Below are 26,044 nucleotides of genomic sequence, written 5' to 3' on the forward strand. Positions count from 1 at the left end.
GTCCCTGGTTGTGATATCAGGTTGCTTGAGGAGCCCGCGCTGTCCCCATCCACTGAAAGGCTTCACGTGTTCAATACGTTTACACGTGCGGCGACAGCCAAATCCATAGCCCCGTGGGCTCCACACCCAAGGGGGCCTACGTGGTGCCAGCTCGTTGCCCGCCCCCTCCCGCTGCCGCCCTCGTGGAGCTCCTGATCTTAGTCAGACGGGATGCGAGTACACGGCGACTCGCTGGTCCGCTCGTGTGTTTGGTGGGATTGACAGTACTTTTATGAAATAGATCTGATCTCCATCCAACGGCCCAGGTTACTCAGTACGTTTCATTGGTTTCGAGATGTAAGATAATGATGTTGGGATTTTTAATAAGATTTTTTGTTCTTTTCGACGGCGAGTAATCCGGAAGAAATCTCCCGGTGGACGAGTGGTGGAATGGCTCCATGGTACGGTCAAGTTAACCCTCCAACTCCACCTGGACCTGCACCCACTCGGCTGACTCTACGTCCACGCGGAGGTCATACCAAAACAACCTATTTATCGTTATAATGAAAATAAACTATGTATAAAACATATTCTATTTTACTTTTTTCACTAAAAAATTAATTTTTCTGACTCCAAAAAGTATATATTTTTTAAAATTTTATTGGAAAATTATGTGTGTGCCTCCGTGCGCCAATTTCTTATCTTTGTATGTTCATCAATTTTGATTGCATGCTCTTTTTTTTATTGGAATAAGTGAACTAAATTGGTATATGTTTATATGTATTTTAAAATAAGCATGCATTGAAATAAAAATATAAAATAAAATTTATTTGTACAAAATTATTAAAAAAATTACTATTTTTAAAAAAAACAAACAAAAGTACTATACGTTTTATAATCATTGGTGAACCAGTGATTAGCTACAGTCCTACAAATATTGATTGAATTCAGCAAAGTATGTAATATGAATGTATACCGTTCATTGCTTAGAAACATCCAGGCTACACTGTAAAATTTATTATTTTTTATGTCATCGGATGTGTGTATGTTTGATACTTTCGCTTTAGTAAATATATATAAAATAAAAAAAAAGCCGGCGATGCGGGTCTCAAATCCGGGTCTCTTTCGCGGTGGACGGAGCAAAAGCCCGCTGCTTAACCATAATTAATAGCCAAGAAATATATAATAATACGCCGAGAAAGAAACGAGGGCAAGCGGAGTTGGAGAAGGAAAGGAAACGAAGCCCAATTCTCTTCCCCGACGCCGGGTTCCCGTCCCCGTTCATCCCCTCAGCCAAGAAGAGCAAAGAGGGTGATTCCCCATCTCCGTCTTCTTCCCCTCCTTGCCCTTAAACCCTAGCCCTAGTCACCCTCGGGGACCTTTATCCTCCCTCTTTCGAGCTCGGGATCTCCTTCATCGCCGCCGGACTCGCGTTCGCAAGATTCGTAGCACCGATTGATCCGATGGCCGGATAGGAGAAGAACGGGCATGGGACCCGAGTCTACCGGCGGGATTCGGCACCTGGATCGGACCGGGGGCGTCGGTGCGGCGGCGATCGGCGGCCGGTTGGTTTGATAGGACTCGTGGCGGGGCGATCGGATGGTGGCGAGTGGCTGATCGGGCGCCGGCAGGGCGATGGAGGAGGGTGAGAGTAGCAGGGTGGATGGATCTCGTGCCGGGGAGTCGGATGGGGCCACGTCGGCTGATTCCGGCAGCTCGTCATCGTGGAAGCCGAGTGCAAAGGCTTTCCGTCCGTATGTGCCGCCACCGCAGTCGTCTACCTGGGCAACGTTGGTAAAACCCGGCACGCTACGAGTCATCGTGGGGAAACCTGTACGTTTTCCGCTCCGATAGCTTTTGCTTTCCCAGCTTTGAAATTTATGGAAAAAAAAAGAAGGAATCTTTTCAGGGTCCTGCTTCGTGATTTCGTAATGCATTTGTGTTAGATTTTCGGTGTTGTGCTTCTCGTGCTGACAACTACAGAAGGAATTTTGCATCGAAAATTGAATTGTTGGCTGTGAAAGGTTTTTCATTGTCTTGAATTGCGTAAAAAGAGAAGCTAAGGAAAGGCTAATGCATGCATTGACTGCAAGAAAGTCTTTTTATCTGTGGTTAGGTGTTGGAATGAACAGTTGAGTGGGATCAAGTGAAGGAGTTGGGTGTTAACATTGGAATTTTGTCAAGCTCTGTTTGATGGCCTGAAGGTCTAATAGACTCCAATGATAAAGTTTCGTATGTCTCGAGGATTCAACATACTCGAGGCTTAAAGCTTAGTTTAGTGTAAATGTCGGCTCTGATTACATCACAAGTTCTTCAGGCTGTGGGACTGATATCTTTACTTCTAGAATATTAAAGAAAGCCAATAAATCACACCCGCACACACACCCACACACAAAAACCCCCCTTCCGATGAACTTCTTCAGATATAATCCTCTCCATATGGTAGATTGCTAATATGCACCGTAAGCATGTTACTCAGAAGCCACAATAAATTGGTCGGCTGTAGGATTATTCTTCTCCATTCATTTTTGTGGAACTGCAGGTCTACTATTAAAACTAGAATTCTATATATTCTTTCTATCATCTCTAATTAAGTGATGTTAAGCAACAATTTGTACCTTTTATTGTATCTATGTTGGCCTTTATCAAACTTTTTTGAATCGAGTGCAATCCGCACAGAATGGAACTTCTGAAAAGTTCCCTTGATTCCTTTTTATTAACTTTTCCTATTTCAACCACAAATCTGCCTCTATGATCACATCAGTACCACATTCCCCCTTTATATATGAATTTTAATTGTTTCATAACAATATAAAATGTTTAATACAGATAGTTTGATTGTTGTCTTATATTACTAGGCTGTCACTATCGTATATCTTTTTTTCACTACAACCTGTCAGGACCTTTCCACTACATCTAACGTCTCCTGGAGAAATCTTCATCTTTTCCTTATTCTTCTGCCTGATAGAACTAACTCATATGAAGGCCTTAAAAGTCGGCATGTCGAGATTTTGTTGCCCAGCAACTATGGTTAGTGCCCTGTTCCAGTCAATTTTCCATCAGCGATCCATACATTATACTCTATTTTGGTTTTTGGCCTTCCGTTACACTTGCAAATATCAAAAACTAATTGTCACGATACATTTATCATATTTATCACCCACAGGCACAAAAACATCCATTAACTGGATGAGGGTACTCTTGATATAGTGAGTGGTCATCTGGTTTAAAGTCTCCTTGATCAACCTCTTGCTCAGAGAACACTCCTAAGGCATGTTAAGCAACCTATTGTGTTTATTGCTCTTCATTGCTCTATAGTGATTTCCCTCATTACTTTGGGGAAGCATCGAGGCAACTTACTTGATATACTCATATGAGGGTTGAACTTGATAGTACATACTTAAATGCACATATATATATATATAAATACATGCATACGTACATATGGTACATACATGCATACATATTTATACGCATTACACTCATTTTTATGTTGCTAAGTGAACCAATGCATATTCTAGAATAGTTTAAAAGTTTCCTTTTCTGCTTGTAAAGTTCTAAAGAAAGGGAGAAAATAAATCAATGAATAAGCTAACAAAATATATAGAATCTTCTACCCTTATTCCTAGTAATTATCCTCCATATACGCAAATTGAATTAGGACTGAAACCTGCACAATCAGGGGAGCCTAATTTGATTATATTTTTAACCTTAAAGTGCCTTAAATCTGAAAAAAAAAACTTATATTAAGGAAATTGAAGCAAAACTATTCTCTATGAACAATATGAATCCCTGCACTCTCCTCCCAGAAACTCACCTTCATCTCATGCATATTCTTCAAATGCTGGTAGACAATATCGACTATGGTGTTGAGCACAAGCAAGAATCTTAATATGGTTAACAAGAAGCTGGTTTGAGTGTCTTGAACTTTTACATTATTCATTATAATATTATGTATGATATATTATTGTATGCACAGATCACTATGTTTAACCCAGTGATGGATGCTCTCTCTTTTGAATACAAGGGAGGTGCAGATGGGGAGGGGTAAGGGCATACTTTCCCTATTAGCCATTGGAAATGATGTGGGTGAGGAGACCTGTAGCTGATGGCACTGCTGCTGTGGAGATAGGGGTTGAGTTGTAAATTGTGAAGTGGTTCAAAGACCAAAACAGAAGAGCAGTGTTGCAATAAGACATGCTTAAATGAGTGGGAACATGCATCAAGTGCGAGACTTCGACATCAATACAACTAAGAAGGCGTGGCCGCAGCAAGGTCTCAGCTTTATTGACATTAATATGAATACAAAAGTGAATTTTTTGTTGTCAATCATGAGAGGATTGATCTACACATCTATTGAGAGAGAGGGGAAAAGCTCATTTGAATTGTGAAAGCAAAAATGGAGAGAGATTACAAGAAAACAAAGTTATGAAAGTTACAAGGCTGGTTGATGATAGAGAATGGCTGTGGCACATCTAGACTAGTTCATCCACGGGTTAGGGAGAAACATTAATTAACCATATAAGGTCAAGAGAAAAAAGGATGAATGTGCACTGATTTTGATGAGTTAAAGAGGAAGAATGCTAGGAGCCCATTCTTCTACCGCTAATTGAATCATTGAAATCTTTGATACATGAACAGCAATACTAGGCGGAATCTCTCACTTATTCTTGATGGTTACATGGTGAGACCCAGATGCGAACAGTTGGATGTGGAACTGTGCATTTTGGACTTTTTGGGGGGTGGGGGGGTGGCTGCAGGTGACGGGGGTGGGGAAGCTGTACCAAAGGAAAAAGAATTATAGTGGTGCCAAGATGGTTAAGTGAATCAGGGTTAAGAGGGAGATTTGAACTTTGGGGGATGTCATGGCCTCCCCAAGCCTTTACTTGTTTCCGCCCTCGCATACACAACATGTTCACCACAGCCAGTTATTCGAATTTTTTATACAGTACCTATTAACTCAATTAATCTCTTTGCTAGATTGTTTTAAAATAAAAAAAAAAGGATGTAGTTTTAACATATGGCTGTAAAAATGCGACAATTTGCCTCTTAAATTTTATCTCCATGAGCTCCAAATGGAGTGCTAGTTAGTTTTACTGCTTGAGACGTTTTAGTGATCGGCAATTTTAAAAGCCGTAGGATCAAATAAATTATAGGAAATGAACTTCTTGATGGTTTAAGATGTAAATAACATGAATCAAGTTTCGAATCCCATGATCCGAGGAACTGTATAATTCATAATACAGATCTAGTTCTTATGACATCACCAATGTGCTGCCACCTAATGGTGTTGAGGCCATTTCCCCTTCTATTCATCTATTTCATTGTTTGTCATCCATTAGCTTGCTGTTGCTATCCGGCTGCTGCCCACCGATGAGGAGACTCCTATTCTCTCCCTTTTCTATTCTTCTAGCCTGCACCCAGGCCACTGCCCAGTAAGAAAACTACCCTCCCTCCTCTCTTCCTTTTGCTCTCTTCCACTCCCCCACCTGTCCAGTAATGCCACTGCATCCAGGCCCACCATTGACAAGACCCCCTCTCCCTCTTGCTTCCTTTCCCACCTCCTTTTCCTCTTCTTTTTCTTCCTCATTTGATCATATCATATCAGATCAATCTGTCACGCCAGACATTTTTAACAGACTCGGATTGTGTTGTTATTAAACAATTCTTTGTGTTATGGGATTAGATCAGGTCATATTTTTTAATTAATGGTCCAGATTTGGATCAGTTCTGTTTGATCTGAATCCAAGCCATTTCTAGGTCTTGTTGCTACAAAGTCCTGTATATGTGATTCATAAGTCATTGTTACAGAAAGAGAACACTTAATGCTATAACTTAACTAGAAATCTGTGGAAGGTTCAATATCAAACAATTTGATTAAGTCCATTTCATTATAGCTACAGTAATTAACATGTTTTATTACTTCTCCGGAACAATTATATGGATTTTATGATTTGTATGTAACAGGTTGCTTTACTTGCATGAAAGAATATGGACAGTCACCTAACTGTTGCTTTATTATTAAAGTAGTGCCAGAGGGTAATTAAATTGATTTAAGCAAAGTAGAATTGTTCTAAAAGGCTACCGAGCTTTTATTAGAAGATTGTGTCAATAATTGGAACGAATTGTGTCATCAAGATGCGAAAACATACAAAAGGGAGTTTTTAATGATATCTAATTATATAATGCTGTAACAATTGACCAGTCAGTAAGACCCCTTTTCTTTGTTTGAGATCAAGATAATTCTGTAGACCATTTATATAATTATTAGCCCTGCATATGTGAGTAAGTTATCTCTCTTCAATCTTAGAAGATTAAATGCTTTTCCGCAAGTACCTGCATCTGTTAATATCTGATAACAATTGGTTGTCCATGTACCTCTGAAAATAAATACTTAAAGAATGGTCATATTTGAATTCATCATCCAGATGTTCTGTCCTTAGCAGCTATTAAGGCTGTTCAGAGGTATTCTTAGGTGACCCTAACGATCATTCCATCCTGTGCCAACAAAATTTGTTGAAAATCTCTATTACTTAATAGAATTTTTACCCTTGTCCGTAGGGATTCAGCATTACTTTCTGTTGGCATAACATTTCACTTTCTTGTTCTGTTTGGTTATTGCTTTTTTCATAATCTAGGAAAATCACTAAATAGCTTTGGAATCCCGTTGATATCTGCATCTCCTTTTATTGTTCTTCGAGGTGATGTATAAATTAATAAAGCAGAAGTTAACAAACATTAAATAATTAAACTAAGCATAAGACAGGAACTGCTGCCGAATCATATTCTACAGAATATGAAAAGTTTATTTACTCAACCAACTTATTTTAGATTGTGGATATCTGTTTTCTAAATTCAATTAAGGATACATGTGGCATGCCCTGTAGAAGTTGTGTTTAGTGACCTCACGTTCTTGAAATTGTAAGCTGTGATAAATGCATGCTCATGTGAGGTCAAGTTTCAGAAAAGCTGTTTATCTGAGTATATGGTTTTTTCGTGATGGTGCACTAAGTAGCTTTGCCTAAATTTATAAATTCTTGTTGTTAGATCCATATTTTATAAAGTAAAACTGGAAATATAGCCGTCAGTTATTTGATGGAGCTCAACAAGGTTATTTTGTTTCAAATAATCTAGCTTTTCATATTGGCATAGAACATTTTGATTGCTATTTCCTTTCTACATTTCTACAGCATACTCTGTTGGAATGAAATTTTTAGTATATGGGTTTTATGAACTGACTGACAATTTTACTTGTGCAGTTGGTGGCAAGGGTAACCAAAGACATACTTGAAACTTTCCAAATATGTAACCCAAATTTTAAGTATTCAGAGGCACTGAACCCGAAGCGATTCCTTACTAATCCATCGGTTGGTGTGCTGAATGATGGCCATGATAATGCAAATTCAGACCTTATCTTACATGTTAATTTTGTGTTGGTCAATATGGAGTCAAAACAAAGGTTTGGTTCCAAAACCGAATTAACCTCCTTAACAACAAAGTTCGCATGTAGAGTGCTTGCTGCTTGTGCTTACATCTTCTCTTCATTTTCTTTTTCAATTGCAAAATTTGTTTCCAGACATGTACTAGAGGATGCATTTATGATGTCCATAGGCAAGATTATGGTAGGGTGCAAGTTTTGAGGTGGATACAGAAAGGTCTAGTGTTTTAAATGGTCTAAGAAAAATAATCCAGTATTTGAATAATTGAAAACAACAAAAAGGGAGGCAACGAGCTGTTAAAATCAAACATTGAGGTACCATACATAATGACTTTGGAAGAGGGATTAGGAGACATGTTAAGAGTTAGGGAGAATGATGAAGGGTACTGTTACTTGTATTAAAGATGAGATTGGAGGATCTTTGGGAAAGATGCCGTCATTGAAACCAAGAGAATACTGTCAGAATTGTGTTGAAGCATGACTTTGCCTTATTTAGGAAAGTCTGTCCTGATTCCTGGGGAACTGTGTTTCATGTGGATTTGGGGGTTGTCTAGCGACAAAAAAGATGTTAGATTCGAATGCAAAAGATTTTTTATTGCATATCACCCAAGTAATGGACAAATTAAAGCCTTGATGATAAGTTTCAGAAGTTGCTTATAATGTTGTTTGGCTTGAACTGCGTTGTCCGAATGGTCTAAGGCTTATGTAGGGTATCACATTATTATGCATGTTTTCTGAGGAAAACAGCTAGAGGTAGCAAGATGAAGCACCCAACATGGTAAACTGCAGCTAGTACTGTCCTTTGATAGCTGTGTAAATGCTTATTTTGTCAAAATAGCTAACATGTTCCTTACAAATTCAGTATTTTGGATCTGTCATATTGCCATGGATTTGTTGATATATGTTCTAGTAATCTGGATGAAATTTCAACTTTGCTCCTAGTTTTAATAAGTATCAACTTTACTTCTACTTGTATTTCTTGGAAACCAAGAACAAAGTCAAAGGCAATAGATAAAAGCAAGGTAGGCTGAACCGGTATCAGGACCCATACCGGTTCATTACCATACCGACACATGGGACGCCCTATTATTGGGTGTTATCTATTTTTTCCTCCATTTTTTTGTGGTGCATAAAACATAACTTTTTAATATATTCCTCCTCTAATCCACTTAATAGATATCAATCTTTTAGATTATTGATAGATTGAAATCTATCAAGTTGAGTAAAAGGTTGTCAAAGTGTCTAGACGAGGCTAAGTGGTGGAACCTCTATGGTCTAGGCGGGCATGCCTAGGCCCTTAGGCGACCGCTTGGTGATGAAAGCCTTCCAGCTTTTATCATAACCACCTTAGTCGCTCATGTATAAATAATCATGTGCATATATCATATATATGCTCTTTCTTCACCAATATTGGCATCATCAAACATATTTTTCAACATAAAAGTTTAAAGGCCAAAGTCTGCAAGAAGAGAGTTGCAGCAACATTGCTGCCATTACGGCAGCCAACATGCTGTAGAATATCGCCAACAGCCAACAAGAAGCAAGCGGAGGAGCGTAGGAAGCAGTAGCCAGCAGCTTGCTGGGGCCACAACCAACAACCATTAAAGAGGAGGCAAGTAGAGCAAAGGTAGAACAAAAAAGAGAAATTAGGGGGAAAAGGAAAAGAATGGTCAGATGAAGGGGTAGTAGTAGAAGAAAAAGAGAGAGAAAAATTAGAGCGAGGAGGAGAAAATGAAGATCGATCTAAGTTAGAAGAAAGGAAAAATATACTACGTACTTGTGCTGGCCATTGTCATCATGCCAACAGTTCTATTGGAAGTCATTGATCAGCCCACTAGTCGATACAAGACTGGTGCGAGCCTTCACTGCCCTCTTTCATTTCCCGTATGGGACTCAAATAGGGAAAGGAAACGGAAAACGAAAACCTTAGCACTAGGGTTTAAGCTGGCTTGGCCTAGGCTGCCTGGCCAAATTAGGCACCTAGCGGCTGCCCAGACACCTAGGTTGCTGCTTTTCACAATGCTGGTAAGAGAGATCTTGATTTCGAAAGCATCTGATTGCATCTGATTGTTTTATTCATGCATGTCTTATTACACTTTCAGATTGCAATGCAGTTGTAAGAGGTGCTTTGGTTCTTTGTTATAGAAATCAGGTTTAAGAACTGAGGGCTGATTTTACCTCCTGTACTCTGTTGGCTAAATTCTCAGTAGTGTGGATTTTGAAAATTATAAAATAAGAGCAGCCTAGTAAAAAATTACTGCCATGCCAATGGCTGGTCATGCCTCAGTAAAGCATGTTAAAGCTTCCATAATAGTTTCTATAGTGTACATTTAGTAGAATTTTAGTACATTTGTAACCAATTTCACTGTAAAGGATTAAGGATTTAGCAATGATTGAATCTGTTTATCATTATTTTTTTAATTTCTAGGTATATTGTCAAAGATATCCTTGGCCATGGGACTTTTGGACAAGTGGCGAAGTGCTGGGTTTCTGAAACCAATAGTTATGTTGCTGTCAAAATTATCAAAAACGAGCCTGCTTATTATCAGCAAGCATTGGTTGAGGTCTCTATGTTGCACATGGTAATTGATGTTTGGTGCTCAGATATGCTCAGGCTAAATATGCCTGCAAATTTAGTTTTATGGTGCTGATTATGCTTTGATTACTTTGCAGCTGAATCAGAAGTTCGACCCGGATGATAAACATCACATTGTCCGCATCCTTGATTATTTTGTCTATCAGCGCCATTTATGCATCGCATTTGAAATGCTTGGATCAAATCTGTAAGCTAGTTGTCAAATGTTTTGCTTGTATTAAATAATCTTTTTCGTTCAATAATGAACTCAGTTTATTAAATAAAATCTGATTTTTATGCTGGTCTAAAAACTCTTGCTTTGTAGATATGAGCTAATTAAAATGAACAACTATAAAGGGTTGTCATTGAATATTGTCCAAATGTTCTCAAAACAGGTGAGATATCTGGATAGTGCACTGATCTTTTCTACTGTATGCCCATTTGTCTTGTTTTTACCTGATAATACATATTTTGTCATGTTCCGAGATCCTGCATGCATTGATTGTCATGAAAGATGCTGGAATTATACATTGTGATTTGAAACCAGAAAATATACTGATATCTACAAGGTGAGATGCTCATTATTAGCACCTTGACTGTTCATCTGGAATTCTTTTCTTGTTTCCCTGTTCACTAAACTTTACTGTGGCATTTTGAATTTCACAGAGTGAAACCACCAGAAATAAAAATTATTGATTTTGGATCAGCATGTATGGAGGGTCGGACAATTTACTCATACATTCAGGTCTTCATATCCTTTCTCAGCTCCATGTTTGACTTGCATTTGATTAATGACTATATACAAATTATTCAAGCATGCAGTAAGTTCACATTACTTGGTTCTTATCATGAAATTCTGGTCCCTTTCTATTGCAGAGCCGTTACTACAGGTCTCCAGAAGTTCTTCTTGGCTATCCGTATCCTTTTTGACATCATAGGAATTTTTTCTCACAAATCAAAATTTTGTAGAGAAGAAAACTGGCATACTTCTTCCATTATGTGTTTATTCTTCATGGCAATATGTTAACTTCATTTGCTTGTTTACATGCTGTCTCAGATCAGGGGCTTGACCTTGCCTGCCACATTAATTTTTGGTCCTAGTTTTTTGCTTGAGCAGTATGCACTGGCTAATCCTATGCTGATTTCAGAAACATCTCTTCAGTTTTAACTTCTGTTCATTATTGAATATTATATAATTCATGGAATTTTCACAGTCATATGATTATCTTTGTTTTGATGCTTAACCCTTCCATCAGATATACCACTGCTATTGATATGTGGTCTTTTGGGTGTATTGTTGCTGAGTTGTTCTTGGGGTTGCCTTTATTTCCTGGAGCCTCAGAATATGATCTTCTTAAACGAATGATTGAGATACTTGGGTATGTATTGTTCTCTGCACTCGAACCTGATTTTCCATGTCTGCAAAGCAGTATCATTTTTCTAGTGTTAAATGCATAGTTCATTACAAAGCAGTGATGAAGTTGAACATAGTATTGAGAAGTGTTGTTTTTTTTATCATACAGAGTAAGAATAGAATTGTGATGATGAAGGACTCTTGAGCCAACTCACTAAAATGGGCATATTTTTTTTGTTGTTGTTGTTTTGTTTGTGGCTTGTGTTTGGACGAAACCTTGAAGGCAAGCCTTGGCGTAATGGTAGGATTGCTCTATTGTGACTTGGATGTCATGGGTTCAAAACACAAAAATAATCTCTTTATATGTGGGGGTACACGTGGGGGTAAGGCTGTGTGCATATATAACCTCCCCAGACTCTGTAGTAGCGGGAACCTCATGTACTTCAAAATGCATTTTGTTTTGGACAAAACATTAATGATCCCCATGACTTAAACAGGCTGGCTACCAGTTACACCTGCACAACTTAATGGATCATTGTAAGGATTTCTGCCAAGATTGTAACTAAACAATATTTGTGCCATGAGGACAAATTTGCATTATCGCCAAATTCTGCTATTTTTTTCTAAATATTCTGGTTAGTTCAAGAATTGGACTCTAGGAGTTCTGCATCATCTTTAATCCTAAGTAAAATTGGTCAGAACGACAATCGTATTTGTGACTCTAATAGTGATATTTTAGTCATGTGGGTTATGTGGGCCAGCTAGAGGCTAAGAGAGTCAGTTATTTGGCATGTGAGTTCAACAGGTTGAATGCACGCCATCATATTTGATCGGTTAGGGCATAGGGGGACATTTTAGGATGCCTTGTTCGTTTTTTTTTCTTCTATATTCGTGTATGTGTGGGTAAAATATGAATCAATATAGTTAAATGTTAGATGGGGGCATTTTAGGTTTTTTTCATTTCCTTTTTTTTTATTATTGGGGCCTACATCTTGGTTTAAATGTCTTTAATATTAAAAATTTAACTCTTGGTTGAGAAATAGTTTTAGTAGGAAAGATAAATATTGATTTTGATTGGGAGTCTTGTTTTTAATTGATTTCAGGGTGGCTAAAAAACTGAATGTGCTTGATTATGCAAAATCAACTTTTCCATTGTTGCTCTCATTCTTCTCTTTCTCCACCAATTTTCAACCAACTAGATTTCCAACTGTTCTCTCCCTCAGGCATTTCTAAAGTATAGTGTATATGTTTTTTCCCCTTCTTTTTGGTGGAAAGCTTATTATATGAGATTTTGAAAACCTCCTAATTTGTTTCTTTTTCTATATATTTCCTTTTCTTCTGCTTCTTACCCCTGTTTTGGAAATTTCATTGGAAATAAGAAAACTAGGATTTAGATAACACCTGAACATCAATTTGTAGGTTGATCGCATAATACCCCATATTATCAAGACAAATGTAGCCCACCTACATGTACTGCAGTTCATGAACAAACCCCTCTTAATGTTGGGCAAACATTTGATTCATGTAAGGGCCATTATTTAAGGGGGGAATACTGTGGTTCATTCAACATGTAGGAATCTCCACATACGCACACAGTTAGTTTATTCCATTCTCAATCTCCTTTCTTTGGTTTGGTGGATAAGATGTGCAACATTTTTCTAGTGTTTCTGTCAGCAGTGAATGTGAATAAACCTTATATGCAAGGCTTTCTTGTTTTTCGTTTTAATCTTAAATCTATCTACATGATTCTTCATATGATCCAACTAAACATTTCAAGTCAAACATTTTGAGAATTTATTTTCCAAAAGCAAGCTTAAACATGGTTAAATACTTCTTTCAACCTCATATTTGCTTGTTCGAAACAAAACCTTCCTAGTTTCATCATGCATGGTTATTTCGATAAAGCCAAGGCATATCATATTGAACCCATACTATACGACATATTAGTTATAATTTGACAAGTTTCTTAGTGGTCATCAAGCTTCTCAGGTCATCAATAATATTCAATTCCTTTTACTTGCTAAATTTATATTAAAAAACAAGATATCAATTTTGCAGCTTCATATAAATCTCTAATGGTCAATTTCTACCAAGGTATGCCGAACCGAGCCGAACCGCCTGGCTCACCCTGTCCCGAACTGAACCAGTGGGGAACCGGGTAGATTCAGCCCTAAATTTCGAAATCCCCCCGAATCGCCCTGAACCACTCCAAACTGCCTCGAACTCCATCTTGGTTTTCTTGCCTAATCAAGCAACCCCAACGGCATTTAGCCCTTACAGTTTTAAATTAAATGGCTCATCATTGATTTTGGAAATATTAAATCTTGTATGAATGATGTAATAATTCAAAACCAATGTTGGACCACCCAAATTGAAGATTCACACTGTTGGTTTCAAACTCAACAAATAAATGTTTGGAAACCAAAAATCATGTATTTGGTGGTGCTGAACCTAGGTTTCAACTAGCTGTAAAAATGAACAGTTTTAAAAACATGATACTATGTTTTGCTATGAACTAATTATCAGAACTTACTCTAACCATGTTTTAAGATTTGTAGATCATGTTCAATGAAGTAGTTTTTCAGTTTATGCTCCCTATCACATTTTAGCATCCTATTGCAATTGATATTGTTCATTTAAATATCCACTTGATTCTAGGTTAGAGATCTTTGAAACATATGATTTTTGTGTTTTATGCATTTTTCAAGGTATAAATGAAAAACAATGGCGTGGAGATCTTCATTTTGGACTGTCCATAATTGATTTTGAATATCTATCAAATCTTTTATCAAGATTTCACATTTAGGCCTGTTTGGCAATATCCTGTGGTTCCGCCAAGATGCAGGGAGAAAAGTGTGGGTGGGGAAGGTGAGAAGCGGCCGAGAAGAAGGGAGATGGAGCATGCTGGGAGTTTGCAGGCTCCAATCCCTGTGGGAAGAAAAAAAAGACTTTGTGAGTTCTCAAGGTCTTTTTTCCCCCTTCCCACTGGGATCGGGACCTGCGCCCCCGTGCTCTTCCTCCCCATCTCACACTCTCTTCCTTCCCTCCCTGTGTCTGGCCTGACTTGCCGGATCCCACCAGATCCAGCAAGATGTTCCCAAACAGGCCCTTAGTCTGGAGTCTAACCGGCACACATATATACCGTACATATATGCATATCACTATCTTATTGGCATGCTATTGACATCAATCATTTGAAAAGACATTTTATGATATGGGCTGAAGGCAAGGCACATTTATGATTTAGGGCCTATCCCTAAGCAATGAAATTCAGCTGATAGGTAGGCTCACCATGCAGCCTGTGAATCCTCCCTCCCTCTCCGTCTTCCCCCACATCACCTGTTTCCCCCCCTCTCCCTCGCACACAAATTTTTGTTGTAATCCTTGTATGCAAAACTACTTTATTATCTTCTTGAGTTTTGTTCCAGTCATGCTTATGATGCTTGTTGATAGTGTTTCTCATACCATCAAAACTCTACAGTGGACAACCCCCTGATGATCTGCTTAGGGATGCAAAAAACACAAGCAAGTTCTTTAAGCATATTGGAAGTATTTATAGGTTGGAAGATGATGAGGCCCACAATGGAGTTACTAGTGCTTACCGTGTCTTAACTGAAGAGGAATATGAAGCAGTGAGTTTTGGGATTGTTCTGATTAGTATGTTTTTCACTGCATCCTTTTTGTTTGTCTAAGTTAACATTTCAGTTGCTGAATTTTATTCAGAGGGAATCAAAAAGACCAAAAATGGGGAAACGCTATTTTAATTTTGTGAAGCTTGAAGACATTATTGCAAATTATCCTTACAGAAAGAACTTACCTGAAGAAGAAATCAGTAAAGGTTAGTCTGGTACTTTTGGTTGATTCTAAAAATAAGCATATCACGACATAAGATATTTTCTAAATGTTGATCGGTATTTGCTATGCTTACTCAACATCGTGATCTTGTTGCAGAAAATTTGACCCGCTTAGCATTGGTTGATTTCTTGAGAGGCCTCGTTGAGTTTGATCCAGGGAAACGGTGGTCACCATTACAGGTTGCAACAAATAACTATTTATTATTTTCAGTAGTGTAAAGAGATAGATATACTTGTCTACTCTAATTTATCGAGCATTATGTTAGTTTGAAACACTGTTTCTCAGGCTTCACACCATCCATTTGTCACTGGTGAGCCCTTTACATGCCCATATAAGCCTCTGCTGGAGACCCCACGAATTGTAAGTGCACCATAACAATATTGTTGGTTTCATTGTCTTCCCTTTTATCCATATTAGACAGATCAGCAATTTGTAAATTCAAAATATTTACTTGAGATTGTTCTAATTATGATCTACTATCCTGATTGCTGAAAAAGGCTATATTTAGCCCACTTGATTCTGTAAAGGGATGCTTTACAATTAAAAGACGAGCATCTGCTGGCTTGTATTTATCTCTTGAATACTGCATTAGACAAATTGGATATCATGACTAACTTTATTGTATTTCAGCCTGTTATTCATACTGTTACAGTGGATCACAATCCAGGAGGGGGTCATTGGCTAGCTGCTGGTCTCTCTCCTCAGGTTGGTCTGCAATCTCTCTATGATTTGTCAGGTTTTATGGAGCACAATATCCTTTAAAATATCTTTCTTCTAGAGTTCATGATCGTAATACAGGCATGTCTTTTTAATCTATCTGTTTTTTTTTTTTGAAAAAAAAATCTTTCTTTAGCTGAATATTTTTTTATGAGATTTAAAATTATCTGGCCTTTATAGGTTTCGAATTCAAGCAGATGTCTTCCGCAGCATGGTGCTCATTTTCAGAAGGTGCCTTTCTCTTACAGCAGTAGTTATGGTAGCTTGGGAAGCCATGGTAGCTATAATGATAATGTTGGTCTTGGAAGCAGCTATGGAAGCTACGGTGATGTGAATAATGTGCACACATATTATTCACAAATCGGTCCATGCAGTGTCAACGTACATGCACAAGTTGGGGGATCATTTCTTGGAGCTAGTCCAGATGTTAGGCGTAGGCATCAACTGTCTTATGGAAATGGATTCAGTATAAGTCCTGGAAGTTTGGGACCAATGTCTTTGGGAGCCAGTCCGTCACAATATACTCCTCCAAGCTCCCAAATGCAGATTTCAACTGCTTCTTCTGGAAAGTATGGTCCTACTTCTCCTGTGAGAAGTGGAGTACATGTTCCCTCTTTGGGCAAAGCAGCTGCTGTTGGCCATTACAACAGAAGAAGAAATTGGGGATATCCAACTATGTGTATGCAACCATATGAATGTGCATCTCAGCATGGACTAGGACACCATGGTGATGGCATCAGTTGTAGTCACCCTGATGCCTACTCGCGAGGACATGGTGGTTCTCCTTGCAGTACACTTTCAACTTCCAATCATTCTAGTTGGAAGCAACAGACGGGTGTTGGGACTGGCTTGTCTTCAAGCCCCTCTTCAACCAATCACCAGTCTTGTGCGGCATCCCATGCACATAATTCCAACACAGTCTCCTTACATTCCTTGGAGGTTTCGCTTGATAAGCCTGAATCCAGTTCATCAGTACCAGATCCCGCAGATTGGGACCCAAATTATAGGTGAAATGGAAGCCCCTTAATCTCTCTGATTCTGGCAACTTATACTGCAGCTTGCAACTCTACCATATTCTGGTTTTTTGCGCTAAACCTCATGAATCAGAAACCAAAAATTTCTGCTCTTTTATCATTTAGAGAAATTTCAGATTGTATTCTATCATTTAGAAAATATTATTGTGCAGTGCCCATCATTTATTTTTTTTTCATTTGACCTTGAAATGTTGATGCATCTGTGTCTTGCATGGTGAATAGTTCATTGTTGCTCATCTTGCATGGAAATTTCATTGTCTTTATCATTACAGAACAATCACATTTGTGGTTCTAGAATACTGGTCACTGTGTCTCGATAAGGTTAAATGTCTACGAATTTTGTCAATTATTTTTTCCGAGAAATTACTTATGAAGGTAGTTTTATTGACATGCTGAATTCTTATGACCAAAACTGTAAATAGCAGAGTTCTTCAAAGTTTTGAATGAACTTGCCAGTTATCATATGCCTTAAGGTGTTACAATTTTAGTAGCAATTTTGATAAATGTAGATATCTTCTTGCCTAATCATTTCTAATTCCCTTCAAATGGGGCATTCCTGATAGTACTCTAGAAAAATTGGAAGCTTTTTTTTAAAATATTGTATCTTTCTAAAATATGATGCTGATTAACAGATTGTTTTCTTGTTGAGATGCCCATCTATATTTTACCTGCTTTTTTACAATTCAGTTGGGAGTAATATATTAATTTTGATGTTTTTATCATTGATCAATTTTTTTTTCAGTGATGAATCTCTTTTGCAAGAGGATAATGCAGACACCCTAGCCTTTGAATTTAATGGTATCCGCGTTGGTAATACAATGGATGCCATGAGCAGATTTAGTCACGGCCATAATCAGGCTCAAAAGAATTTTATATCAACAAATCATAGGTATGCAGCATCATTTTCAAAAGGACCAGCATTGAGTAAGACTTGGTTTTCAATTTATAGGATACCTTAATTGCTAACATCTCTGTAGCTGGTAAAGAAAATTCCTGGTTGGCTGATGCTTGTCCATCATTTTTTTCCAATTCACATTGGAAGATTCAAATGCTTTTGTGCATCTTTTCTGTACATATTTTCTGCCACAGCATGCTGAAAGTTAGATTTACTTAATGCTGGAACTGGATGGATATATTCTGCATCAGATCATTTGATATCAACCAGCAATACATCCTAATAAAGTAGTGCAAACTATTTTTTTGGCCCATTTTTTTTATTTGTCATAAGACCAATTCTTGCTGGTATATCACTTAAGAATCTATTAGAATGAACTAGTTTATATGTTGTTTTAGATAATCGTTGACATTGTGAACCTATTTTCTCTGTGCATGTGGATGTGGGTAGGTGTAGAGGACATGAGTTAGAAGATGTTGTTCTAGGGCTTGACCACATGCAGAAAATAAAAAAGACAACTATCTAATAACCAGTTTGATGCAAGAGGTATGCAATAACAAAAGTTTAATGATATCGAAAGAATAAATGGGAACTAAATGAAATCAATAGCTGAAATTTTAACTCTAATCACATGTTCGATTAATTTGACCATGAACTTGTATTCATAAATCTATCTTTATATTATTCAATGCTAATCTAGTACATGATATCAAATCCTCTGAAAAATGTGTTGTTTTGTCATACCCCAATATCTGAAGTTTTTGAATCTCAAGATGTAATCATCATAGCCAATCAAAATATCACCAATATCTAACATCCTTGAAAGAAACCATAAGATTAAATATAGCAATTCTGTAACTGTATTATTATCCAATTTTTTAAAATAAAAATCCAGTTACAAACATAAACATAGGGTATCATGCCCAATAATATACCTCCAAAAATACAAGCAATTAAACACAAACCCAGACATTGTCGATGCCACATTCATAATCACTAATTCCAAAAAGGCAATTTTTTAATAAGTCAACCAGATCTCTCACCAATCACTTTGGAAAATTGTGTAATAAATGAAAAGTAAACTTCTACCATGATCAAAGAAATTTAGGGTCCAAGGGAAAGCACATGACTTCAAAATGAACACATGATCATATTATCAATATAAAGCTTGACTGGAAATTCACTGAAATCATTTTGCTATGAAATTCCAAAACCAAAGGTTAATGCAAAATATGATGTCACTAAAGGTTCAATCTCAAGTTTAGAAAAGAGCCCAAATAATTTATATGAAATCACAAGTCAAATACTTGTTCAAAACTCAAATGGCCAAAACACAATTTATATTTCGAAGGCTCTTATATTTCATAAGTCATATAGTTTCATATTTCTTACAAAGTTCCACTTATTCCTCGAGGCCGCATAAAATACTCATCATTAACTGGTGAGGCTTTATAAATCCTGACCAAAAAGTGAATCAGCAAACCAGATGAGGCCCCATAAATCCTCCATGTTATTGCAGATGAAGCCAAATAAAATCCTCAAGGTCTGCATGGACTACTTGGCCAAGGGTCCATATAAATCTGCATAGATATTTTGAATAAGGCCACATATGCCACCTAGCTAAAGGTCCGAAAAAAATCCTGATTAGTTATTTGAATGAGCCCGATATACCACCTGGCTAGGGGCTGACTAAGTCTTTCACTTTTGTTATATTTCTAATTTATCATTATAAATGCATTTCATAACACTTAGATGTTCTTATGGTTACAAATCAATGTTGGGGTTCAAAAACAGGCTAAAGTTTCGCTCTATAACTCATGTGACATTCGAAAATAACAATTCAAAATCTCATATAAATTTAGAACTTGACATATTAAAACCAAAACACAACTTCCACTTAGAAGTTAGAATAATACCAAATCTATGGTAAGTCGAAATGAAAAGGCTTTTGTATTGTCAACAAAAGACATGAGAAAATAATAGTTACAAAGAGGATGTTTAGTGGTTCACTAGTTCGGCCCATTATGTGGTTCTTTTGTATTAGATTTTTAGAAAATAGTTGTTTGCATCTGATGTAGTGATTTAAGCAAGAAGTAAAGAATAAATGCTTATCAACTCAAGCCAATTCATTTTCTGTAAATAAATATTATTGTATGCTGATTGAAGGCACAAGAAAGATAAGGACATCACTTAAAAGTTACACATAATTTTTGAGAAACTCGGTGGGAATGCCACCACATGTCCCCAAAGCTAAGATCAGTCCCATCTGGAGGGCATGCCAACCTGCTGAGCCTAAAGCTACAGATATATGGCAAGATAACAAGTGCCTGACCTCTCAGATGCAACATCTCAATCATGAGTTCCCCCATCTGAAGCAATCCAAGATATGAACTACCTTAGACCCACTTCCAAAAGCTTATGACATCAAAGGCTACCTTGTCCTCAAATTAGCATCATCCATCTTTCCATAGTTTCCTACTCCCACTACCATAATGCAATAGTTAACATAAATTATTTTGGAAAAATCAAGTGTAAGATTGAATTCCATTTCCTCTTTCATTATTCTTAGAGAAAGAAAATAATTCCCCTTGCAAATTCAAAGTATTCTGAAGTATAAAGTGGAATAGAATATGCATAAATATAATGTACATACCTTGATTTAGTACTCTACTTTCTTTGTGCCTTGAGCTTCTCTTCCTTTCATTAATGATCTCAAAGACATTATAGTTTGGTTCTTGTTAAATGCTTATATTGTGTTTCCTAATTCCTAGTGTGAATTCCAATCAGTTTCAAGTGGGTGGATATAAGAGATGAAAGGTTTGGGAAGGTATTGCCCTGGAAAGAGATTGTGGGAAATCATAAAGAAATGTTTAAGGGGAAAAAGAAAGATGCCAACTTACCACAGAAGAGAAGAGAAACTTGTGACAACTACTTTTACATTGAGATAAATAAGAGTGAGACTATAATCGAAATGACCTCAAGTAGATGGATAAAAAAGACAAAATGATAAAGAAAGAAAGAAACCTTACTAGAGGATAAAAGAACTATATTAGGCTTGTGGACAGTGAAGAATGAAGATAGGTGTTGTGTTTCTTGGTGGCGATGTGTAAGAAAGTTACTGAAGGAGGAGAAAGGCTTGACATGCAATGAGTTTTAATGCCCTCAATGTGGAGAGAGGGGATGAAGAGAAGGGTTGAGATGTTGGAATGCTGTTTTTTGCTCACAAGAGTGAAAATAGAGTTTTTAAGAGAGGGAAAGTGTTGCTTGGGCTGAGCTCGTGTCATTCGTAAGGGATGGGTTCTAGAGAATGAACCATTTTTGGTGTTGGATAAGAAGTGTTCTAGCTCCTCATCCATTGAAAAATGATCTTTTCTGTCAGGGATCAGATGGCTACAAGGCCAGAGAGAGATACTGCATAGGATTGAGAGAGCATCAAGTGGCCCTTTTGCAGTTATCAATCCTATTTCCTCATACGCAGTGAAATGGTCATTTATAATGGGGGTTGGATGGCTGCAAGGAAATGGAGAGAACCTAGACACAATTAGAGAGTAAGAGGACGCACGTGTGGCGTCAAGTTAAGAGTCTTCATTCATGCACGAGGAAATGGATGGATTGTAGAGGTAAAAGAGATATTGGGGGTGGTATATAGAGAGAATGTTCTTATGATAAAGAGAAAGGGAGAGACACTTGTATGGCGAACAAGAGTCCTCATATGTCAGTAGACGGGTGGGTCAGATAGATGAACTAATATTGTCGAAGCCAGGAAGAGTGAAATTCAAGAGGATGTGCTTAAAACGTTTTTCAGAGATGCTATATGGACCTTATATCTTTAGATCTCTCTCTCTCTCTCTCACGCGCGTGCACACACACACCAGGACGACCTTTATGCATTTGATGATGAATCCTTGCTACAGAATCTGCTGACAACCATAGTAGAGAATAAATGTTTGACCTAAATAGTGAAATTCAATGATATGGACTTGATCTTCATCTGATGCAAGAATGTCTCTTTCTGGACGTCACCCTCAGACCAAGATGACCTTAATATATTTGACCACAAAAACCTTGTTATTTACTGTGCTGACATATGGAGGACTGTGAAATGTTCATCTTTTCACACTAGCATATACCTGTATAATTTGTTATATATATATGCATCATTAATCCACGACGATGTGATCAAAGTCTACACTAATTGCTTATACTCATGGTTGAGGTCACGAATAATTCACTATCTGTGCTGAAGTTATGGTAATTGAATTGTCGTTTTTGAATTCTTGTAAAGTTAAACTGGGTTTCCTAGCTTTGATGCTGTGTGCTCCATTCTATTATCTTTTGTCTCTCAAGAAAATCTAATTCTTTTTCTTTTTCCCATTTCGCTTGTTTGATTACAGAACAGATGGAGTGTTTCAGGCATATTCACTTGGTGAGAGTAGCCACACTTCTATGCATGATATGCATGCTGGCTATGGCCATTTGCCCCATTTTTCACAAAACTTTCCTAGCCGCTTTGGACAGCAATCAGTTCATCGGTACAGTCATATGAACTCAACTTTTATGCATGGTGAAAGAAATCATCAAAATAGTCAGCCAACTCATTCAAACTACAGTATGGCAGATTCTCATTCTTCTACCAATGCTATGCTCAGCAATGGCATGCCCTGGGGTAATTTACATAGCCAAGTCATTTTGTTTAATTCTTGACACACACTTTTAAATGAAATTACTTATTATTGTATTAGTTCTTTTATGCAATATTGTTTTTAGTTTTTATTCTGGTGCAATGACTTGAAATTTAGTGTTTTTGATTTAGAAGTACTGTTGTGTTTGACCTGGTCATAAGTGTATGTAGATGAGGTTAGCATACCTTGCATATGAACATATACTAGACCTGAACCAGACCCAGACTTTGTGCAGAGCTATCCCATATGGACTTGGGTAGTGTCTGATCTATGTGCCCAAGTGTCAAAGCCTTTTAGTCTTTAAGAATATCGTTTTATGGAGTCATACACATGTCTAAGTGTGGGTACCATAGGTGATAGGAAAGATTTGCTAAACATGCAGCTGCCAATTGGTCAGCCCTTGTGATCTGATTCAACTTGACTGAAGTCAGAGTTATATGACCTTGATTCCTTCTAATTTAGCCCTTTGACAATTATAAACCAAAAAAAATTCTAGATGTAAAATATATAGATAAGACCTGGCTTCCAACCATCTCCATACAACTTTGAGGTGGAGAAAGGGAGGCCAATTTAATCCATTTTTTTTGACCATTTCTTTTGTGACTGTAAGAGGCAAAGGGCATACTGGCTTCTATCCATCTTATTTGGAAATTCTCCCATAAATTGCATAATTGGAGCTGAACTGTGCCTAGTGCTTGTAATCATAGCATCGATTTCCTCCATCTTATCTTTACACCACAGGGCACCTCTCATATGGCAAAAAATGTTAGTGCATTTAAATAAACCCAAATTTGAGACCCATAGTAAGTCAAAGCTTTTATCCAAGCCTGATCCATGTAAAGTTTAGGTAAGAATCGACTTTATTAAACCTTTGCTTATTCCAAACCTAGCTTGCATTGTGATATTTGTTACTCAATTAGGCAAAAGAATTCTGCCATACTTTATCATTTGGGAATGATGGAGCCGGGATAGACCAAGTTTCTAGAGTAAAGCCACATGACTACTATGTCACATTATCTAGAAGTCTTGCTCAAGTACTCCTTCGAAATATTGATTCATGTTCTAGAATAGCCGAGATATAAGGTAAGGCAATCAGACTCTTAGGCAAGGTGTAGGTGCAAACTCATTGACTTTGATTGTGTAATCAAATGTTCTATGAAATAAGGTAAAAGCAAATGAAAATTGAGGTAAATAAATGTAAGTGTTGTGTTTAGACTTCATTTTTTTTCCTCCACGAGTTGGGAAGCATGTGACAACACATAATACTAATATGTACTTATCATGAAGCAGAGATATAAAATGGATTGACCTCTTATCAACTCACCGTTCATGGATATTGCCTAAATATGAGCACATATATTATGCATATGCATTAATATATGCTCTCTCTCTCTCTCTCTCTGTATATATATATATATGGGCTTTGCTACTCTTGAGTAGATCTTCACTCAGATCTGGTTAGGTCTACGTTGGATAATTAGGGTCCCTCATCGATGATCTGAACCGTTGGATGTGATTTACCATCTCTAATCTCCTTACATACCAAAAGTCATGTGATTTAGAGACTCCTAGCCTATGTATTAAGTGATCAAAAAAATCATATATAACTTAATGTTATTTAGATTGCCTTATTTTTTAACTACTTGATGTATAGGCTTGGAGCCTCCAAATTACATTGTTTTTGGTATGTAAGCAATTTAGAGGTGGTAGATTTCATCTAATGGCTCGGATCATCGATATGAGACCCCCATCATTCATTTTGGACCTAACCAAATCTAAGTGGAGATCCGCTTGAATGTAGCCAGTCTGGCTATATATTTATATACATAAACTATCATGGTCAAATATGCCAATATTTTATCGAGATGCAGTATGTAATCTATTGTTTTGGTATGTACAAATCTTGACGGATTTGGCTTCTTATACAGTTTCAATTTTGGTTCCTTGGACAATATGGAGATGCGCCTCCTTTCCAGGATTAATAAGAAAATGAACTGAATTCTTGTATATTTTGATTAATTTTTATACAATTATGTTCCATGAGGACAACTGCCTATTTATTTTTCTAAGATAGTGGATTAGGCCAGAAAGTGGGACAGCAAAGTTTTGCAGCTGCAACACTTCCAATGCTCAACAGAATTCTTCAGCATGTAAATTTAAATCGCAACAATACATGTGTGTTACTGTTAAAATTAAGGAATATTTTGAAGCCAAATTGTCTAAGGCCTAGTTGAACTGCATGCATAATCTACGTATGTGTATTGAGCATGCTTCATTGTTTAGCATCTCAAGTAGCAAATTTTGCTAAGATACATAAGTATGCTAAATGATGTTGTATCTTGGTTGAATTTGTCAAGAAAGTAGTCATGCATGGGATTTCACTTTTTGGATCTAGGCAATTTTTTATTTCCTGATGCAATTATATGATGTATCTCCTTGAAGGTGCTTTTTTTTCCTGTTTCAAATAATGCAAGTTTTGCTTTTTTTTTTTTGTGTGTGTGATTACAAGTGGCGTAGTATCCTTATTTGCCAAGGGTATTTCACCATGCCCATATGACATGGCAAGTGGCAACTGCTTGATGACTAGATGCTAGATTACCAGAGAACATACCGCCATGTTGCTGAGCATCCCCTTGGACATCTGTTGATGGGATGAATTTGATCCTTTTGATCCTGTTTCACTAGACATGGGAAATGTTAGGAAAAACACGTGCGAAATGGGGTTATCTGGAAGAAACATAAGTATCCCTATGGTCAAGTACATCCCTTGTGTTTTGCAAGTCTTCCTGTTTCCTAGATTACTTGCATTATCACAGCTAATCTCCTTGCCTTGCATTTCATGTATTGCTCTTATGGTCAATTCACAGTCTGGTGTCTTCATTTAAATGTCACACTAGGTTGTAGAAATTATTTTGTCTCTATGGTCGCAAGATATTATCTCCTCAGCATTGTGACAGGCTGAATTTTGTTGTAGGACGAAGGGCTGGGCATTACATTGGAACGACTGTACCATCGTCCCATGCAAGAAAGGACTATGGAAGGATCTCATGATCTGGAAAGGCTGACCGATAGGGATGTCATATTTATTGCAGGCACTGAAATTTGTGCTTGAAAATTCAGTTGCCTTGTGCTGTTTCTGACAGTCCTCATTTGGGTCTTGATAAAACATTGTGCTCCAAAGATATAATGCTATAGCTATGGCAATTTCGCATTCTTTGTTCCATGTGATCTTTGATCTTCCAACTCCCAAGCCCCATATGGGCTTTTCTCTCTCGTTTTTGACAATACGGATAGCAAATATATAGCTAGATATTTCTATGGATGTTTCTAACATTCTTTCTGAGATCTACCCGCAGCTGGAAAAGAAAAGTAGGGAAAGGTGGTTTTGGCATCGACCACAATCTGCTGGAATTATTTAAAAGGTAATGACCACCCTTTTATTCTTATAGCATACTGACAGATGATTAAAGAAAACTTGGATGGATTTAGCAACCATGCGGTTCTGAATGATTTTT

General features: G+C 37.4%; 1 protein-coding gene across 2 annotated transcripts; it reads left to right on the forward strand.

Moving 5' to 3' along the window:
• Positions 1-1,175: 1,175 nt before the first annotated feature.
• Positions 1,176-25,802, forward strand: LOC103718768 (dual specificity protein kinase YAK1 homolog). Of its 2 annotated transcripts, XM_039123896.1 has the most exons (18): positions 1,180-1,812; positions 7,239-7,438; positions 9,846-9,999; positions 10,091-10,200; positions 10,318-10,387; positions 10,479-10,561; positions 10,659-10,737; positions 10,869-10,909; positions 11,249-11,371; positions 14,828-14,978; positions 15,070-15,184; positions 15,298-15,380; positions 15,487-15,561; positions 15,832-15,906; positions 16,099-16,925; positions 17,695-17,841; positions 22,242-22,513; positions 25,504-25,802. In XM_039123896.1, exons 1-18 carry the CDS (start codon positions 1,615-1,617, stop codon positions 25,578-25,580), a joined length of 2,880 nt encoding a protein of 959 aa, XP_038979824.1. In that variant the 5' UTR covers positions 1,180-1,614; the 3' UTR covers positions 25,581-25,802. The 2 variants fall into 2 exon arrangements, with proteins under 2 accessions (XP_026664945.1, XP_038979824.1); XM_026809144.2 differs by lacking the exons at positions 17,695-17,841; positions 22,242-22,513; positions 25,504-25,802 and having other exon boundaries at positions 1,176-1,812; positions 16,099-16,149; positions 16,230-16,636.
• Positions 25,803-26,044: the final 242 nt, after the last annotated feature.

This window comes from Phoenix dactylifera, chromosome 2, assembly GCF_009389715.1.
Source record: "Phoenix dactylifera cultivar Barhee BC4 chromosome 2, palm_55x_up_171113_PBpolish2nd_filt_p, whole genome shotgun sequence".
Taxonomy (NCBI): domain Eukaryota; kingdom Viridiplantae; phylum Streptophyta; class Magnoliopsida; order Arecales; family Arecaceae; genus Phoenix; species Phoenix dactylifera.

Coding starts and splice junctions, on each gene's coding strand:
- LOC103718768 (XM_039123896.1), top strand. CDS start 1,615: ATGGAGGAGGGTGAGAGTAGCAGGGTGGATGGATCTCGTGCCGGGGAG. Junction 10,201..10,317: donor GAAATGCTTGGATCAAATCT/GTAAGCTAGTTG, acceptor CTTGCTTTGTAG/ATATGAGCTAATTAAAATGA. Junction 15,381..15,486: donor AACGGTGGTCACCATTACAG/GTTGCAACAAAT, acceptor ACTGTTTCTCAG/GCTTCACACCATCCATTTGT.